The sequence below is a fragment of the Pelophylax lessonae genome (assembly GCF_965119305.1).
Source record: "Pelophylax lessonae genome assembly, chromosome: 11".
Lineage (NCBI taxonomy): Eukaryota > Metazoa > Chordata > Amphibia > Anura > Ranidae > Pelophylax > Pelophylax lessonae.
Window position 1 is genome coordinate 57,251,146 of NC_138778.1, and position 18,225 is coordinate 57,269,370.

An 18,225-nucleotide genomic window follows, 5' to 3' on the forward strand; every position below is an offset into this window, starting at 1 on the left:
TTCACCCCATGGGAATGCAGCTGATCAGCTGTGACTGTGTCAGGAAGACAAAGCAATGGGGAAGAGAGATGTGAAAAAAAATATATATATACAGGCTGGGACAAGGAGTATAGGAAGAACTGCAGGGAGAGAAACAAAGTTACAGAGACAACAAACTCACCTAGCAGAGCTAACATTAGAGCCAGTGCTGGAAGAGGGGGGGGGGGGCACACAGGGGATTAGTAAGGGACAACTGTCTCTTTCTCAGCAGATAAAAGCTTGCAGCAGGGAGAGGGAGAGATCATCTTTCAGCTGCTGGAGGAAGATTTCAGTAAATGTCATTCATCACAAATCCCCCTCCCTATGTGGGTCCGGGCCCCCTACAAGAGGACCAGTGCCCCCCCCCCCTAACAGCAGCCCTGGGAAACCATATAACACTAGCAGGGTGTCTTAAAAATCCTATTCATATATGGTTTAAACTTATTTTTCCAAAAGAATAACACAATTCATTTTGATCTATTTAAAATGACTGTACATGTTCATCTGAACTAACCTTTCCCAACAGGGTGACAAAAACTGCCTTGCAGTCCCACTGTATACACACACCCTCTCCACTACTGATTTTCTTTTTTTGACATAGGCATAGCTCGCCCATGGATTTGTCAGGTTTCACATACCATTTATTTGGCATTAGCTTGCCTAGTAGCCCTCAAAATGGACACAACTGACCATCAAAATTCTATGCAATTCACTGCAATTTCGGTGAATATTTTGATGGATCCTCCAAATTTGATTGACTCCTCACCAGTGACTAGTTTAGCTGTGCTCTGCCCATGCACTACATTGGGGATGTATGGTTTGAAGATCTGGTCAGTGGAGACCTGAGGAGTCAGTGGAGGCCATGCAGCTGTGTCCCAACAGATAATGTATAATAGTGATCCACTTCTGGCTCTAATCAGATCACGACAGCAGGGATCCATTGCTGCAGGGGAACAATGGACAGAGCTACAGTAGCTCCTTCCCAGTGTCTATATTCATTGGAAGTGCCATAATATCACTTGTGATGTCACTACACTACTGACATAAACATAAGTGGAAGCATTATGTTTACATTGATATGCTACAAGTACAGCTAAGGAGCAATGTGCAAGATCTGAAGTCCAGGAACTGATCATTTCAACTCCTGGGCTTAGTGCGGAATGCCAAATGTCACTGACAGCAGGTGGTTCCAGCCTGAACCTCACCAGGTCCCATAGGAACCTCTGATTGCTGGTACCATTTTAAAATAATTGTATTAACATGTTGATGAGGGGGGGAGAGGTATGGAACCAGGAAAGCTAAAATATAAGTAGATTAACCACTTAAGCCCTGGAAGATTTTACCCCCATTCCGACCAGGGTTTTTTTTGCGATTCGGCACTGCGTGACTTTAACGGACAATTGCGCGGTCGTGCGATGCTGTACCTAAACTAATTTGACGTTCTTTTTTTCCCCACAAACAGAGCTTTCTTTTGGTGGTATTTGATCACCTGTACGATTTTTACTTTTTGTGCTATAAACAAAAAAAGAGCGTCAATTTTGCAAAAATAATATTTTTCACGTTTTTTTTTATATAAAATTCCCCCCAAAAAAATGTAAAAATCAAAATTTTCTAACATTTTAGGCCAATTTGTTTTATGCTACATATGTTTGGTAGAAAAAAATCGCAAAAAGCGTATTTTGATTGGTTTGCGCAAAAGTTATTGTGTTTACTAACTAAGGGAAAGATTTTTGTCATTTTGGTGTTTTTTTTTTTTAACGCGTAATGGCGGCGATTTGCGATTTTTTTTTTTTGCGGTACTGCGACATTGCGGCGGACAGATCGGACCCTTGACTGACATTTTTGACACTTTTTGGGTTACCAGTGACATTACTGCAGTAATCAGTGCTATATATATGCACTGTTACTGCAAAATGACACTGGCAGGGAAGGGGTTAACTTTATTGGGGAAGGAGGGGTTAAGTGTGTCCCTAGGGGCGTGCTTCTTACTGTGATTGGACATGGCTACTAGTGTAGGAACAGTGATCAACGGTCCTACATAGTAGAACCGTATGATCACCATTCCTACACAGGGGAGAATGACAGGCGGCTTGTTTACATCAGCCGCCTGCCTTTCTCCCTCTCCACCGACGATTGCCGAGTGACCGGCGGACATCGGGTCCACCGGTCACACGCACGGACTTCCTAGGGAACGGGACGGGCGCGCGTCTCCGCGGGCACGCCCTCGCCCGCTATTGGCTCACAAGCAAGTGACAGGCAAGTGACGTATAGATACGTCACTTTGCCTGGCCGGGGCTGACCGCCGCAGTATATGTACTTGCGGCGGTCGGCAACCGGTTAAACTTCGGCTTCGGAGTACCATCTCCTGGTGGCCAAACATAGTGGCAGAGGAGCAAGGGGAGGCTAGTGTGTGCATCTGGGGAAGACAGCAGTTAAATATCCCTGTTGCTTTGCATGGGTGAAATAGAGGTTCAATTGAAGTGATTCATGGAGAATTGGAAAAAGACGATTATAAAAAAAAAATAAAAAGTTGAAAAATCTACTAACGGGGACATAGCTATAGTTACTGTAGTGAAAACGGAAGTGAACGCTCTGCAGTGGGCCTGTTCCTGAGGGTTGTCTCTGTGTGGCAGAGGCCAATATTTTAGCATACACCTGATCCTTATTACAGTACAATGATCTCTTGATGAAACAATTGCAGAATTTGAATATTGCCCGTATAGCCTCAAATTATGTTTATTGGATTACAAAACAGAGCAATGACCTATGTGAGCTCCAAGCGACGAACATGTTCTTCCAGTGTGTACGTTTTGTGTAGTTCTACATCTGATAATCAGTATATAAAGTCTAGATATTTCACTCAAATTTGCAGAAGTTCTTCAGTAACTCTGGCAGGTCTAACTCATCAATGTCGAGTCTGCGGATCATATGTTTCTGGATGATAAGGCGGCACAATGTTTGCAGGGATGGAACTGGAAAACAAAAAAAGACTTCTGAAATCATAATGCAGAGTATATAACTTAATGCTAAAAAAAAGAAAAAAACAGGCTAAAGTACAACTTTACGTAGGCAGCAGTTTATTAACTGCTAAATATCTTTCACACATTTTCTGCATGTGTTTTATCTGCTCTGTATCCTTCACATTCATGTACATATTAACTTCCCTTCTCATCATTCTTCAGTTGTGGTTTTCTTCTAACCCCACCAACATATTTAAAGAGAACCAATTACCAATGAGTAGTTGTAATAATTTAAGTTCTCCATAAGTCACAGTAGGCACATGCCCCTAGATGCCACCTTGTTAAGAGCACCTGATATTGGCAATACCCCAAGGTGACAATGCTTCTCTCTCAGTAAGCTGCTCTCTGCCACAATCCTTAGCTGGCAGTGCATGTTTCGAAGCTACATTCCCCCCAGGTGATGCTACTTCTCTCCCAACCACAATCCCGCAGCCAACAATACTCGTCTCCCAACCACAATCCCCCAGCTGACAGTGCTCCTCTCCCAACCACAGTCTCCCAGCTGACAGTGCTCCTCTCCCAACCACAATTCCCCAGATGACAGTGCTCCTCTCCTAACCACAATCCCCCAGCTGACAGTGCTCCTCTCCCAACCACAATCCCCCAGCTGACAGTGCTCCTCTCCCAACCATAATCCCCCCGCTGACAGTGCTCCTCTCCCAACCACAGTCTCCCAGCTGACAGTCCTCCTCTCCCAGCCACAATCCCCCAGATGACAGTGCTCCTCTCCCAACCACAATCCCCCAGCTGACAGTGCTCCTCTCCCAACCACAATCCCCCAGCTGACAGTGCTCCTCTCCCAACCACAATCCCCCAGCTGACAGTTCTCCTCTCCCAACCACAATCCCCCAGCTGACAGTGCTCCTCTCCCAACCACAAACCCCCAGATGACAGTGCTCCTCTCCCAACCACAATCCCCCAGCTGACAATGCTCCTCTCCCAACCACAATCCCCCAGCTGACAGTGCTCCTCTCCCAACCACAATCCCTCAGCCAACAATACTCCTCTCCCAACCACAATCCCCCAGCTGACAGTGCTCCTCTCCCAACCACAATCCCCCAGCAGACAGTGCTTCTCTCCCAACCACAATCCCCCAGCTGACAGTGCTCCTCTCCCAACCACAATCCCCCATCTGACAGTGCTCCTCTCCCAACCACAATCCCCCATCTGACAGTGCTCCTCTCCCAACCACAATCCCGCAGCCAACAATACTCCTCTCCCAACCACAATCCCCCAGCTGACAGTGCTCCTCTCCCAACCACAATCCCCCAGATGACAGTGCTCCTCTCCCAACCACAATCCCTCAGATGACAGTGCTCCTCTCCCAACCACAATCCCGCAGCTGACCATGCTCTTCTCCCAACCACAATCCCCCAGCTGACAGTGCTCCTCTCCCAACCACAATCCCCCAGCTGACCATGCTCCTCTCCCAACCACAATGCCCCAGCTGACAGTGCTCTTCTCCCAACCACAATCCCCCAGCTGACAGTGCTCCTCTCCCAACCACAATCCCACAGCCAACAATGCTCCTCTCCCAACCACGATCCCCCAGCTGACAATGCTCCTCTCCCAACCACAATGCCCCAGCTGACAGTGCTCTTCTCCCAACCACAATCAACCAGCTGACAGTGCTCCTCTCCCAACCACAATCCCCCAGCTGACAATGCTCCTCTCCCAACCACAATCCCCCAGCTGACAGTGCTCCACTCCCAAGCACAAACCCCCAGATGACAGTGCTCCTCTACCTGCCACAACCTCCATCTGACAATGTACTTCTCCCTGCCACAATCATTAGTGGACAGTGCACCTCTGCATGCCAATATCCTTAGCTTTACAGTGCATCTTTCCCAGCCACAGCCCCCCAGCTGACAGTGCTCGTTTCCCAACCACAAATCCCCAGCTGACAGTGCTCTTCTCCAAGCTAAACCCCTCAGTTGACAGTGCTTCTCTCTTAGCCACAATCTCCATCTGACAGTGCACCGCTCCCTGCCACAGTCCCCCAGCTGACAGTGCTCCTCTCCTAGCTACTAAAGTCCCCAGGTCTCCATCTGACAATGTACCTCTCCCTGCCACAATCCTCATTGACAGGGCACCTCTTAATGCCACAATGCTTAGTTGAAAGTTCAGCTTTACCTGCCACAATCTTTAGCTTACAGTGCACCTCCTCCAGGTGACAGTGCTTCTCTCCCAGCTATAATCTCCACCTGATAATGCACATCTCCCTGCCACAACCGCCCAGCTGTCAGTGCTCCTCACCATGTTACAAGCCTTATGCTTAGGACGAAAAATACAGAGACACCGCAGTGTCTCGGATGGCTGCTGGAGGGGCTGTGGGCAGAGGGGGGCACTTCTTCACATATGGTGGACGTGCCCCCTGATTAGGCCTTTTTGGGAGATGGTCCGGAGACACATTCTGGATGACCTGGGTCTGGATCTGCCGGACTCGCCGGAGCTTTTCCTCCTACATGCCCCCCCCATACCCATCCCTAGATATAAACAGAGCGCTCTCCCACACTTACTCAATGCTGCCAAGCGCCTCATACCTATCCACTGGAAAACCCCTCATATCCCTAGTGAGGCGGATTGGCTTTGCAAGGTGAAGGAGATTATGGAGGCTGAGGAGTGGATGGCTATATGTAGGGATACACGGGATGGGTTTGACGCTGCTTGGACGCAGTGGCGACTTTACGCCCCTAACTCGTTACCGGTATCCTCCAGCTTGGACCTGGCCCTCCTGGCCTTGGCCAACCCCACATTTCAACAGTGGGTACAACAGACCTTACACTTGCCTTAGACTGATTTGCAATTGTTGATGACTATATTGCCGCTGGAGCCGGGCGTGGATACCCCTCGTTTGATCTTTTTGGCAGAGATTACCCTCTTCTTTTTTCTGTTTTTTGTTTTCTCTTTTGGGCACTAAATTGCCGCTTGCCCTGCGGTGGTGGGCCTGGATAGCTGGTTGTGCTTGATTTTTATGGTTGCTTTGATACCTGGGGGTGGGGGTTCTCCCTCTCCTGTCTCACTGGAGGGGGAGCTATGGGTCAAAGGGGGCCGAATGCCCGGACCTGAGGGAACCCAGCTGCCACACTGGTCTGCGCTGGGCTTGGTCCCTGCTCTGGGGCGTGGCTTTTCATTTCACTATACTGGTTTGCACTTCAACTAATGTTTTTTTACCGCCATTTTGTTCAGCTATGTGCTTTCTGCCCTTACTCGCCTTTTGTTATGTTTCCTTTTCTTTTTTTTTTTTGTATCTTCCTGTTATTTGTTATTTATTTTCCATTGGTCTCTAGTCAATCTAAAAACCCCTGCACAAAAAACGCCTGTAAAACGCCTGCAAAAACGCCCATAAAAACGCCTGAAGAAACGCCCATAAAAACGCCTGTAATAGCAACGCCAAGATGTGAACGTAGCCTTAAATCTCTTTTCCTCTCGACCACATATGTCAAACACAAGGCCCGTCAGGCGACTTCATGTGGTCCTCGTATCTCTCCTGCAGCGGTACCCCCCTTGTTTCTGCCCTCCCTTGTCTTAGCAGTTGGCAGCAGAGAGGAGGACAGAACTCCTCCACCATATCCTGCACTTCTCAATACACTGGAGACTGCTCAGACAGAACACAGTGGCAGAGCCATGTGCTGTCTGAGCAGTCTCAAAGTTTCTTGTGGATGAAACCAGCAGTGTGCAATCCTTCTTTTCAGACTTGCCCCATCTGGAACGGGAGTGTCAGTGGGCTCCATGCTGGTCTCCATCTGCCCTTTAGAGCTCAAAAGAGATGTATGGGTTTTTTTTTTTAAATTTAAGAATCATACTTACCTAGGTGGTGACCTACTCTGCACCCCCCCCCCCCCCCCTCACTGGAGCGCTGTGCTGTGGAGGGGCAGTAATGGCCAGCTTAAGCTCTCAGCGACTAGCTTTATTGTCCTGATCTTGCCCAAGCCTGGACTGGCTCTGCGACATTAGTCAACAGTGGGCCCGCTCTCTGCTTATAACGGGTCACAGAAGTGTAGAACTAACAGAACGAACTGCACTCTTGTGATCCAGAGGAGAAGTACAGCCAAAACTGAACTTCTCCTTAAAGTCTTAAGTTATTACTATGGCCCCTTGAGGGCCACCATAATGCAGATGTGGCCCCTGATAAAATGGAGTTTGACACCTCTGCTCTTGACGTAAAGAGTGCCCCCTTGTCCTCTGTGATGACCTTAAGGTGAATAACTCTACACTGAGTACATGGGTGGTCTGTACCCTCAAAGATCTCTCGTTTACCCCCTTAATGACCAGGCCAATATTTGCGATACAGGACTGCGTTATTTCAACGGACAATTGCGCGGTCATGTGACGCTGTACCCAAAAAAAATTCATGTCCTTTTTTCCCCACAACCAGAGCTTTCTTTTGGTGGTATTTCATCCCCTTTGCGATTTTTTATTTTTTGTACTATAAAAAAAAAGTGTGACAGTTCTGAAAAAAAAAAAACAAAAACAATATTTTTTACTTTCTGCTATATAACATTCCTAATAAAGAAAATTAAAAAATCTATTATTTTTATAATTTTAGGCCAATTTGTATTCTACTAAAAAAAAAAAAATCCCAATAAGTGTATATCGATTTGTTTGCGCAAAAATTATTGCGTCTACAAACTACTGTAGATAAAAGATTTATGTAATTTTTATTTATTTATTTTACTAGTAATGGCAGGATCTGCGATTTTTAGCGGCACTGCGACATTGCGGGGGACAGACACCTAACTGACATTTTTGACACTTTTGGGGGGACCAGTGACATTACTACAGTAATAAGTGCTAAAAATATGCACTGGAACTGTAATAATGACACTGGCAGGGGAGGGGTTAACACCAGGGGCAGTCAAAAGGTTAAATGTGTCTCTAGGGGGTGCTTTCTAACTGTGGGGGGATGGGCTTGCTGCATGAACACAGAGACCTGTGTTCCTAAATAGGAGGAACAGAGGATCCCTGTGTTCATTGCTGATAGAACAGTGGTCTGCCGTGTTTATAAGGGCAGACCGCCGTTGTGTCTCCAGGGGGAGCGATCGCGGGTGCCCAGCGGCAATTGCGGCTGCCAGACCCGGTGATTAACTTCCCCTGTGGCGAATGGGCACGCGAGCACCCCTGCTGGCGGTCCCATGAAGCGACGTACAGGTGCGTCGTTTCACGGGACAGAGCCAACTTGCCGCAGTAAAACTACGGTGGCTGGTCGGCAAGCGGTGTAAAAGAAAGAATGATTGCTGGAGTCACCTTGGAGTCAGCAGAGTTTGTAGTAGTTTCAGATTTTAGTTGCAGAGAGGACTGAACGGGTTAAAGCGGTAGTATCCCGCTTTTTTTCACTTTTACCTACAGGTAAGCCTATAATAAGGCTTACCTGTAGGTACAATTAATATCTCCTAAACCGTTACGCTCACGCGAGCGGCGCATGCGCTCTGAAGGTCCGGCGGACCTTCAGCTTCCCTTGCCGGGAGCTTGCCGGAAAATGACGTCATCGGCGGCTCCGGCGCTGTGATTGGCCGGAGCCGCCGAACCCGGAAGAGACGCCATGGGATCATGGCAGCGCCCGCAGCGGTATCCGGGGGTCTGTGTTGGGGCTTCGTTCTAAGGTAAGTAATTCATAATGAGCTAGCATGCGATGCATACTAGCTCATTATGCCTTTGCTTGCAGGGTTTTTTTTTTTTTTAGGTTTACAACCGCTTTAAAGCTGGCTACACATTATATCATTTTTTTTGTTCATTTTCCTGTGTAGTGCAAGGGCCTGCCTGATTGCATACAAATTGAAAATGTTTAGGTTTGACCTCATATTTTATGGCTTTGTTAAATCTAAAGGGAAATTGTACAAGAAAATTGTATAATGTGTTCCCAGCTTAGGACAAACTACCACCAACAGTTTGTATCAGAGCAATGTAACAATCAATAATGTTTTTGATTGATGGTCTTAAGAGTCCATTCAGACAAGCGCGACTTGTCAGGCGACTTGGTCGCCTGACAAGTCACGATCGGTCGCTCGCCATTGAGTAGTACATGACCCGTTCTAATAGGAGCGACACAAGTCGCTCCAAATTAAAAAAAACGGTCCTGTACTACTTTGGTGCGACCTGGAGGCGACTTGCATTGACTTCAATGTGCACCGCGACGTCACAGGTCGCCCCACAAAGTCGTGTCGCGCCAGTCTGAATGGGCTGTTATCCATTCATTTGTTTTTGCAATTAGACCTGGTGGTTAAAAGTAATTCCAATAACTTACAGTACTTCATGTGCATGCTCATTGTGATTCACAGAACGCTCAGCTACCAGTGCATGCAGGAAAATCTATAGACCATTCATTTCCCCTTAAAACCCCATATTAGGTGTTAAATTCAGTACTTTTAAGACAAAGCATTTATTTATATGACTCACTTATAGTGCTGACACTCTTTTTCTGAAGTGCTTTGCAGAGAACATTGAGCTAACCACATCAGTCTCCACCCACAATGTTTTTACAGATACAGTAATACCTTGGTTTGCAAGCATAATTCGTTCCAGCAGCATGCTTGTAATCCAAAGCGCTCGTATATCAAAGCAAATTTTCCCATAGGAAATAATGGAAACTCAGATGTCTCGTTCCACAACCATTTATTGGTATAAATAAAGATATGCTGCTATCATATATAAAGTACATTACTGTACAGTATAAGCATGCCGTCTCCTCTGTTAACCGCTTGCCGACCGCCGCAAGTACATATACTGCGGCAGTCAGCCCCCGTGCAGGCAAAGTGATGTATGAGTATGTCACTAGCCTGTGAGCCAATAGGGGGCGAGCGTGCGCCGCCGGAGGCATGCTCCCGCTCCCGTTCGTTCACGGACACCTCCGCGCGAGTGACCGGCGGACCCGATGTCCGCCGGTCACTCGCGATGGTCAGTTACAGAGGGAGAAAGGCAGACGGCTAATGTAAACAAAGCCGCCTGTCATTCTCCCTTGTGTAACAGCAGAGATCATATGGTCCTGCTATGTAGGATCGTAGATCTCTGCTGTTACATGAAAAGCCACATCCCTGCGCAGTAAGAAACACGCCCCTAGGGACACATTTAACCCCTCCTTCTCCAATAAAGTTAACCCCTTCCCTGCCAGTGTCATTTTTATAGTAACAGTGCATATGTATAGCACTGATTACTGTAGTAATGTCACTGGTACCCCCAAAAGTGTCAAAAATGTCAGTCAAGGGTCCGATCTGTCCGCCGCAATGTCTCAGTCCCGAAAAAAAAGCGCAGATCGCCGCCATTACTCGTCAAAAAAAAAACCAACAAAAATGACAAAAATATTTCCCTTAGTTAGTAAACACAATAACATTTGCGCAAACCAATCAAAATACGCTTATTGCGATTTTTTTTACCAAACATATGTAGCAGAAAACAAATTGGGCAAAAATGTTAAAAAATTTTGATTTTTAAATTTTTTTTGGGGGGGAATTTCATATAAAAAAATGTGAAAAATATTGTTGTTTTTGCAAAATTGTCGCTATTTTTTTGTTTATAGCGCATGATCAAAAAATCACAGAGGTGATCAAATACCACCAAAAGAAAGCTCTGTTTGTGGGAAAAAAAGGACATCAAATTCGTTACAGTGTCGCACGACCGCACAATGGTCCGTTAAAGTCACGCAGTGCCGAATTGCAAAATAGGGCCTGGTCAGGAAGGGGGTAAAATCTTCCGGGGCTTAAGTGGTTAAATGACAATATGTGTTCCTCTGTCTGTACTGTATATAAAGATGCTGATTTCTACTGTACCAGAGCATCTCCCGGCGCTCGCGTGACTCCTCGGCTCTCTGCTTCTCTCCTCCCCTCCTCCCTGGATGACATCAGCTGGAGTTATTGGCCCCGCCCACCGGGCAGAGCAGAGAGACGAGGAATCACGTGAGCGCCGGGAGACGCTCTGATACAGTAGAAATCAGAAAATGTTTTATTTATGTATTTATATAAATGTTTTATATACAGTGCAGGCACAGGGACACATAATGTTATGTAACAGAGGGAATGGCATGCTTATACTGTATTAAACTGCTCACATATTAAGACAGATTTAAAAAAAAAAAAGTTGCTAGTCTTTCAAAACGCTCGTAAACCAGGTTACTCGCAAACCAAGGTATTACTGTATAGGAAAGAGACGGCACTTCTGAATAATAGAAATTGGGGAATTTACCGTATTTACAGAGTGCTGGAAAATGTGTTGTGTTAATGCATCAAGTAACTGAAACTGTTCTTGCTCAGGGCAATCCGATATGTCACTGAAATACTTTTCCCTCTGCCCCTGTAAGCTGATGGAAAAAAAAACTACAAATATCAGCCATATTGTATCAAAGATCTAGAAAGGTGATTATGTAAGCCTATGTGTCCATGCACACATACAGGCGTATTAGAAGAGAAGGGTTTACAGGCTGAAAAAAAAAAAAACGCGCGTTCAGGAGAGGAGCCGAAAAACAGAAAAAACCCTAGACGCGTCTATTGCTTGAGCGGTAATGCATTCCAATAGACAGAATAAATTAAAATTCTGGCCAATAGCGTGCATTAACTCTTCCATGTGGATAAAGTCGGCAACCAAGTGAGAAATAAAGAGTATATTAAAAAATGCACCAAAAGCAGCGTATTTCACGCACGTTTACACACGTCTGGCATTTGAACGTTAATGCATTTTAACACACATGCCAGATAATGACACTGCAACCTGGATAATGGATAATGGGCAGTTAGTTAATGCACAGTTAGATAATGTACAGTTGTATAAAGTGCAGTTATTCAAATGCACGTTAGCCAACTGTGTCATCCAACTGTACCCCCCCCCATGAAAGTATTCGGTTCTTGTAGCTGTTTTTTTTTTTTTTTTTTTAACTAACTGAATTGATATTCCACTATGAATGTAGTCTATATGTATTTCTTTATTTTATTTTTGATGCAATATTTGGCTTGCTATATATCTGTCTAGTTGGTTATGTCAGTCTATCTTTGAGTAAGGACTTGTTAGAATGAAACGCGTTAGTAATGGAACATGTGTACTCCTTGGACAAAATAAAGAGAAATTTTATTCATCCTAACCTGGTTGCTGTTTTTATCTACATTGAAGGACTCTTGTGTTGCGGGGTGGAGACTGCAAGTCAGGCACGATGAGAGGAAACACAGAGCTTTTGCCAGTCCTGATTGCATGATTGGGTTGCAGTGCCATTATCTTGCATGTGTGTTAGAATGCATTAAAGTTCAAATGCCAGACGTGTCTAAACACGTGTGCAATACGCTGCTTTCAGTGCGTTTTTGTAAGCATCATTTTCCTGCCAGGAGTGCTGGTGTTCAGAGGGGCTTTGACAGACTCCCTGTGTGCATGAGGAGTAAGGTTGGATATGATCACCGTATATATATATATATATATATATATATATATATATATTCACTTCAGGTCATTACAAAGGAAAAGGAGGCATCTAGAGGAAACCTCTACATACTGAAAGGCTTCTTCACAGTTAGAGCCATGAAAATGTGGGCTAGACTCCCTCAAAAAACAGCTCTGGCTAGTTCAGTAGATTGTTTTAAAAGAACTGGATGCATTCCTAAATGCACAAAATATAACTGTATATTAATATTTATAGATAATAACACCAGAGATTGTTAAAGTGGTTGTAAATCTCAGATATGAAATATGAACAAAGCATATCCCTATATAGTGTTTATCTCAATAAGGAGCACTAAAACCCCGTACACAAGTAGCGAACGTCGGCCGAACGATCGGCCATCTTTTGTCCAGGGCTGTCGCGTCGGCTGAAAACTGCAAAAGACTGCACATCAATTTTGTCAGCCAACAACAGCCGACTGCAGAAGTGATGTCATGTGATGGTTAACTTTCCTTGTCTTTTTTCTTTTCTGAGCATGCCCAGTCTTGCTAATCGGCTGTTTGTCGGCCGAATTCTGTACTGACTGGCGAACAATCGGCCGTTCTGGTGTTGGCATACAAAAATTTTAATGCCTGCACAACAGATTCTGTTCGGCCGAAAATGCGCTGTCGGCTGTCGGAAGCATCATACTAACAAGCCTACAATTTGCCGATCGGTCGTCGGCCGAATATTTACGGCCGCCAATCGGTACGTGTGTACGGGGCTTAAGTGTAATTCCTGTCTGCTGCTTTGTTTTTCTGCTATCAGCAAGAGTCACTTCTGACAAGTTTTCCTGACACCAAAGGAATAAAGGTGACAGGGAAGAGATCTCTAGCTGATTGACAGCCTCAGCTCTGTACCTGTGTGCTGTGTGGAGGGGGGTTAGTCCCTTTCCTCCAATCAGCTTTTAGGGTTCTCCTCACTAAGCTCTGCAGAGTGTGCTTTCAGCTCTCTGACCCCTTTTTTTCTGACAGCTCAGACAAGCTTTATAACTACTCGACTTTAAACATATGACAAAAAGAGAAGACTGCAAATAAACAGGTACAACGTATGTAGGGGGGTTTGTTTCATCCCTATGTATCACCTGAGACCAGTCACTTCACTTGGTATATGTAGGGGTATACAACCACCTTAATCCAGGGAATATCTGATTGCCTTTGCGGAATAAGAAGAATTTGTCCCCATCACAAATCAGATCATGCATTCTAGGCTTTTTTCCTGCCTTCCTCTGGATCAGTTTTGGGCATTGGATTCTGGATATGGAGGTTTTCTATTTTTTTTTCTTTTGGTTAAACTAGATGGACGGTGTCTTTTTTTTCTATCTAACTACTGTATGTATCTCTGTATATCCAGTATAAAGATGTTAAAAGCAGTTATGTTCACCACACAAGAGCAAATTCAAGGTGTATATATGCATTCTCCTAATGTAATGTTCACTAGAATGAGCTATTGGAAGCATGCTGGCATCTGCTGTATATATAGAGCTACTTTTTACATGTCCAGACCACTAAATAAGAGTAAGTAAGATATCATTATTTCTTGAAAATAATAAATAATAAATAAATAAATAAATAAATAAGAGTAAGTAAGATATCATTATTTCTTGAAAATAATAAATAACTAAATAACTAAATAAGAGTAAGTAAGATATCATTATTTCTTGAAAATAATAAATAATAAATAAATAAATAACTAAATAAGAGTAAGTAAGATATCATTATTTCTTGAAAATAATAAATAATAAATAAATAAATAGCTAAATAAGAGTAAGATATCATTATTTCTTGAAAATAATAAATAATAAATAAATAAATAAATGAATAAATAACTAAATAAGAGTAAGTAAGATATCATTATTTCTTGAAAATAATAAATAAATAACTAAATAAGAGTAAGTAAGATATCATTATTTCTTGAAAATAATAAATAATAAATAAATAAATAACTAAATAAGAATAAGTAAGATATCATTATTTCTTGAACCATAAAAAGCCTTTCTGACTTCCCCCTGCACCCCTTTCCCTTTACTATTCTCTACCTAAATGTGGCCACGAGTTGGAAACAAAATTAGAGAAAAATGTATACAATTTGAAAACTTTAGAATTTTGCTGCTTCCTCTAACTTTGCCATTCTAAGCACTGGCCCTCGGCCATCAATATAGTAAATGCAATCCTGTTCCCCCTTCTTGTACATTGCCTAAACGCAATGCACAGGCAACCAAAGTTTTCCTGTTTAGTGCAGAAGCTGATCTGAAAGGCATTGGGAGATGGTTGGATACATGCCCCAATGTTCTCCAATGCCAAGACTATCAGTGAGCCCTAGCTTGTGAGATTTTTGTGTGTTTCATGAATGGAGATTAGCAGAATTAGCAAAAATCAGCAACTGATCCCAAGAGATTTTCCAAAATGTTGTAAATCTTCTTAGGTCAACCATCAATTCATGACTTGATTGTGCTGCTTCCTATTCTGTTGATGACAACTATTCTTAAACTGGTTTCATAGCTGGTTATTAATGCGTAGTTTATCAGCTGCTTCTGAATGTCATCGAGTCATCACATTCCCTTTTAGGGAATTCCCCCCTCCCTCATGGGAATGTGTTCAGCTAATAGTTGAATGTGATACATACATCCGTATTCCAACTGGATCACTCGGACACTCTTGGTGGAGGCGAAGACATCAACAACGGCATACAGTGGCTGTAAGGCTGGTATTCCACGGGCACTGGCACCCATATCTTCCCCGTTAATGATGATGTGCATGTGACGGGTTCCATCTGACTGTGGTTCATACAATACCCCAATCCTGCTCCTAAGGGCTGTAGGTGGCAGCACATTGGTTTTGTACAAGTCATCCAAAATGTGGCTAAACCGGCCCGGCCTACTTCGTGCTACTAGCTTGTCACGAGAAATTTTATACTTGCCCACTTTTAGGTAAGGGTCCGAAAGAAGCCCTTTTCCTGAGCTAGGGCTATTTTCTCCTTCATCGTTCACCACTCTGTTATGGTTCCGTGTTATGGCGAATACCCAGCTATCCCCTTGATTGACAAGATCTGGCAGTGAATATTCTGGTACAACATCCAAGTTGCGAGGATCTCGAGCTGTCAAACCAACTCTTAGGTGACCACACCACCCCCATTCTTTTTCCTCAATCTCGACCAAAAACAGCTGCCCAGGTTCCAGTGGGTCTCGGCTGAAGCAGATCCCATTAGCAAAGCTTTCAACCCTTGTAGCTTGTGTTCCTGTAGGGTCGAGGCGAACATTCGTACCATGGATAGGGTGAAAGCACGTGAATGGTTGCCATTGCAGGGCCATGTCTCCAGCACAGAGCTCAGATGACATGCAGCTTGATGCTATTTTTAAAAGGCCAGAGTGTCTGGGTTATCTGTGCTGAAACAGCTGCAGGAGGTATAATGAAGTGCCTTTTAGGGAAAGTAAAGCTGACTAACACCTTCCAAATATCTAATTACAGAATCTACTGGAGTAGAAAGCCATGCAAAATCTAATTTCTGAAATTTTGGAAACAAATTGCAATTTCTGATAAAATCTTTCGTCATGCAATAAAGAATGTCCAATGTAAGACCAAATAATTGGTCAAAGTAGGCCGAGTATGGTTCTAATAGCATATAAGCTAATTAAACATACTGCAATGATATCTGTTCTTGGCTTTGCTGAGCAGATCTTTTATACTCTTCCCTATTAGCTTGTACTGTAAGCTCTCATGAGCAGGGTTCTCCCAAACCGCTTGTATTGAAATGTATAGAAACTGTATTGTCTCTCTTTATACTGTAGAGTGCTGCCCAACAGTTATATAAATCCTTCCTACTAATAATATTAATGCCTGTAAAAAAAGAAAGGGGGCACAATGGTGATTGGACAACCAGTCTGGACAGTTAGCAGGTATCTGCTTCTTAACCACTTTACCACCGGAGGATTTTGCTGCCTTACGTCTGGGCCACTTTTTGCGATTCGGCACTGTGCGACTTTAACTGACAATTGCGCAGTCATGCAATGCTGTACGCAAACAAAATTTACGACCTTTTTATTCCCACAAACAGAGCTTTCTTTTGGTGGTATTTGATCACCTGTGCGATTTTTACTTTTTGCGCTATAAACAAAAAAAGAGCGACAATTTTGAAAAAATAAATATATTTTTCACAATTTTTTATATGAAATTCCCCCCCCCCCAAAAAATGTAAAAATCTACATTTTTTTATCATTTTAGGCCAATTTGTTTTCTGCTACATATTTTTGGTAAAAAAAATCGCAATAAGCATATTTTGATTGGTTTGCGCAAAAGTTATTGCGTTTACTAACTAAGGGAAATATTTCTGTCGTTTTTGGTGTTTTTTTTAACTAGTAATGGCGGCGATCTGCAATTTTTTTTGCGGGACTGCGACATTGCGGCGGACAGATCGGCCCCTTGACTCACATTTTTGACACTTTTGGGGGTACCAGTGACATTACTACAGTAATCAGTGCTATAAATATGCATTGTTACTGTAAAAATGACACTGGCAGGGAAGGGGTTAATTTTTATTGGTGATCAAGGGGTTAATGTATGCCTGGTGCTTACTGACATGTGTGGGGGGAAGGGACTATGTGACACAAGGACAGATCGTAGGTTCAGCTATGCTGAACCCTGCAATCTGACCCTGTCTGTCACTTAGGAGATCCGCCCGCTCTGTTTACACAAGTGGGCGGATCTCCACACTAGATCCCCGACAATCGGGGAAGAGCAGCGGCGATCGCCGCCGCTCCTCCCCTGGCCCGACTCCCGCTGTGACTGAATACAGCGGGAGCGAGGGCAATGTCTGGTGACGTAGGTCTACGTCGCCAGACGTTATCGAGCCACTTTGCCGCAGTAGAGCTCTAGTGAGCAGCGGCAAAGTGGTTAAAACAGGCAAGCAATTGTCATTTTATGTGTTCCTTATTTTTATTTTACTAAACCTAAGCTCACCATACATTTTACACACTGATTGCACAATCAACTTGGGATTTATCATAACTATGTAATATGATATGTCCCTTCCTAACCAATGATGCCACACAGCTTCTAATCCACTCCCTGGTCATCTCTCGTCTCGATTACTGCAACTCCATTCTCATTGGTTACCTTTAAAAAGACTATCCCCCCTTCAGTTCATCATGAACACTGCTGCCAGGCTCATCCACCTTGCAAACCGCTCTGTGTCTGCTACCCCTCTTTGCCAATTCCTCCATTGGCTGCCACTCAACCAACGAATTACATTCAAGTTACTAAGCATAACTTACAAATCCATCCATAACTTGGCGCCCAGCTACATCACTAATCTGGTCTCAAAATACCAACCAACTCGTTCTCTTCATTCCTTCCAGGATCTCCTGCTCTCTAGCTCACTTGTAACCACTTCCCATGCTCGCCTCCAGGACTTCTCCCCAGCCTCTCCCATCCCCTGGAATGCTCTACCCCCATCTGTCCAACTAGCTCCTACTTTGTCTACTTTCAAACGATCCCTGAAAACACATCTCTTCAGAGAAACCTATCTGGCAACCACCTAACAACTGTACTTTTATTTTCTCCATCAGCCCATCCCCCACAGTTATTACCTCTTGTATCTCTTGACCGTCCCTCCTAGATTGTAAGCTCTAACGAGCAGGGCCCTCTGATTCCTACTGCATTAAAGTGTATTGTATTTGTACTGTCTACCCTCAAGTTGTAAAGCGCTGCGTAAACTGTTGGCGCTATAGAAATACTATATAATAATAATAATAATAATGAGGACCTGCCTAAAAATCCATTCAGTCTGCATCCAATCAGG

At 44.1% G+C, this 18,225-nt stretch overlaps 1 protein-coding gene across 1 annotated transcript; it reads right to left on the reverse strand.

The window, feature by feature from the left end:
- Positions 1–2,623: 2,623 nt before the first annotated feature.
- On the reverse strand, positions 2,624–15,786 carry NEURL2 (neuralized E3 ubiquitin protein ligase 2). The gene is made up of 2 exons (XM_082272329.1): positions 15,055–15,786; positions 2,624–2,990 (listed from the first exon to the last, which is right to left on the reverse strand). The coding sequence occupies exons 1-2, from the start codon at positions 15,764–15,766 to the stop codon at positions 2,875–2,877; spliced, it is 828 nt and encodes a 275-aa protein (XP_082128455.1). The 5' UTR covers positions 15,767–15,786; the 3' UTR covers positions 2,624–2,874.
- Between the last annotated feature and the right edge of the window lie 2,439 nt (positions 15,787–18,225).

Excerpts from the sequence above, each read along its gene's own strand:
- NEURL2 (XM_082272329.1), bottom strand. The coding sequence starts at position 15,766 with ATGTCATCTGAGCTCTGTGCTGGAGACATGGCCCTGCAATGGCAACCA. Across the intron at positions 2,991-15,054 it reads GATCCAGTTGGAATACGGAT|TTCCATCCCTGCAAACATTG; the intron begins GTATGTATCACA and ends TTTGTTTTCCAG.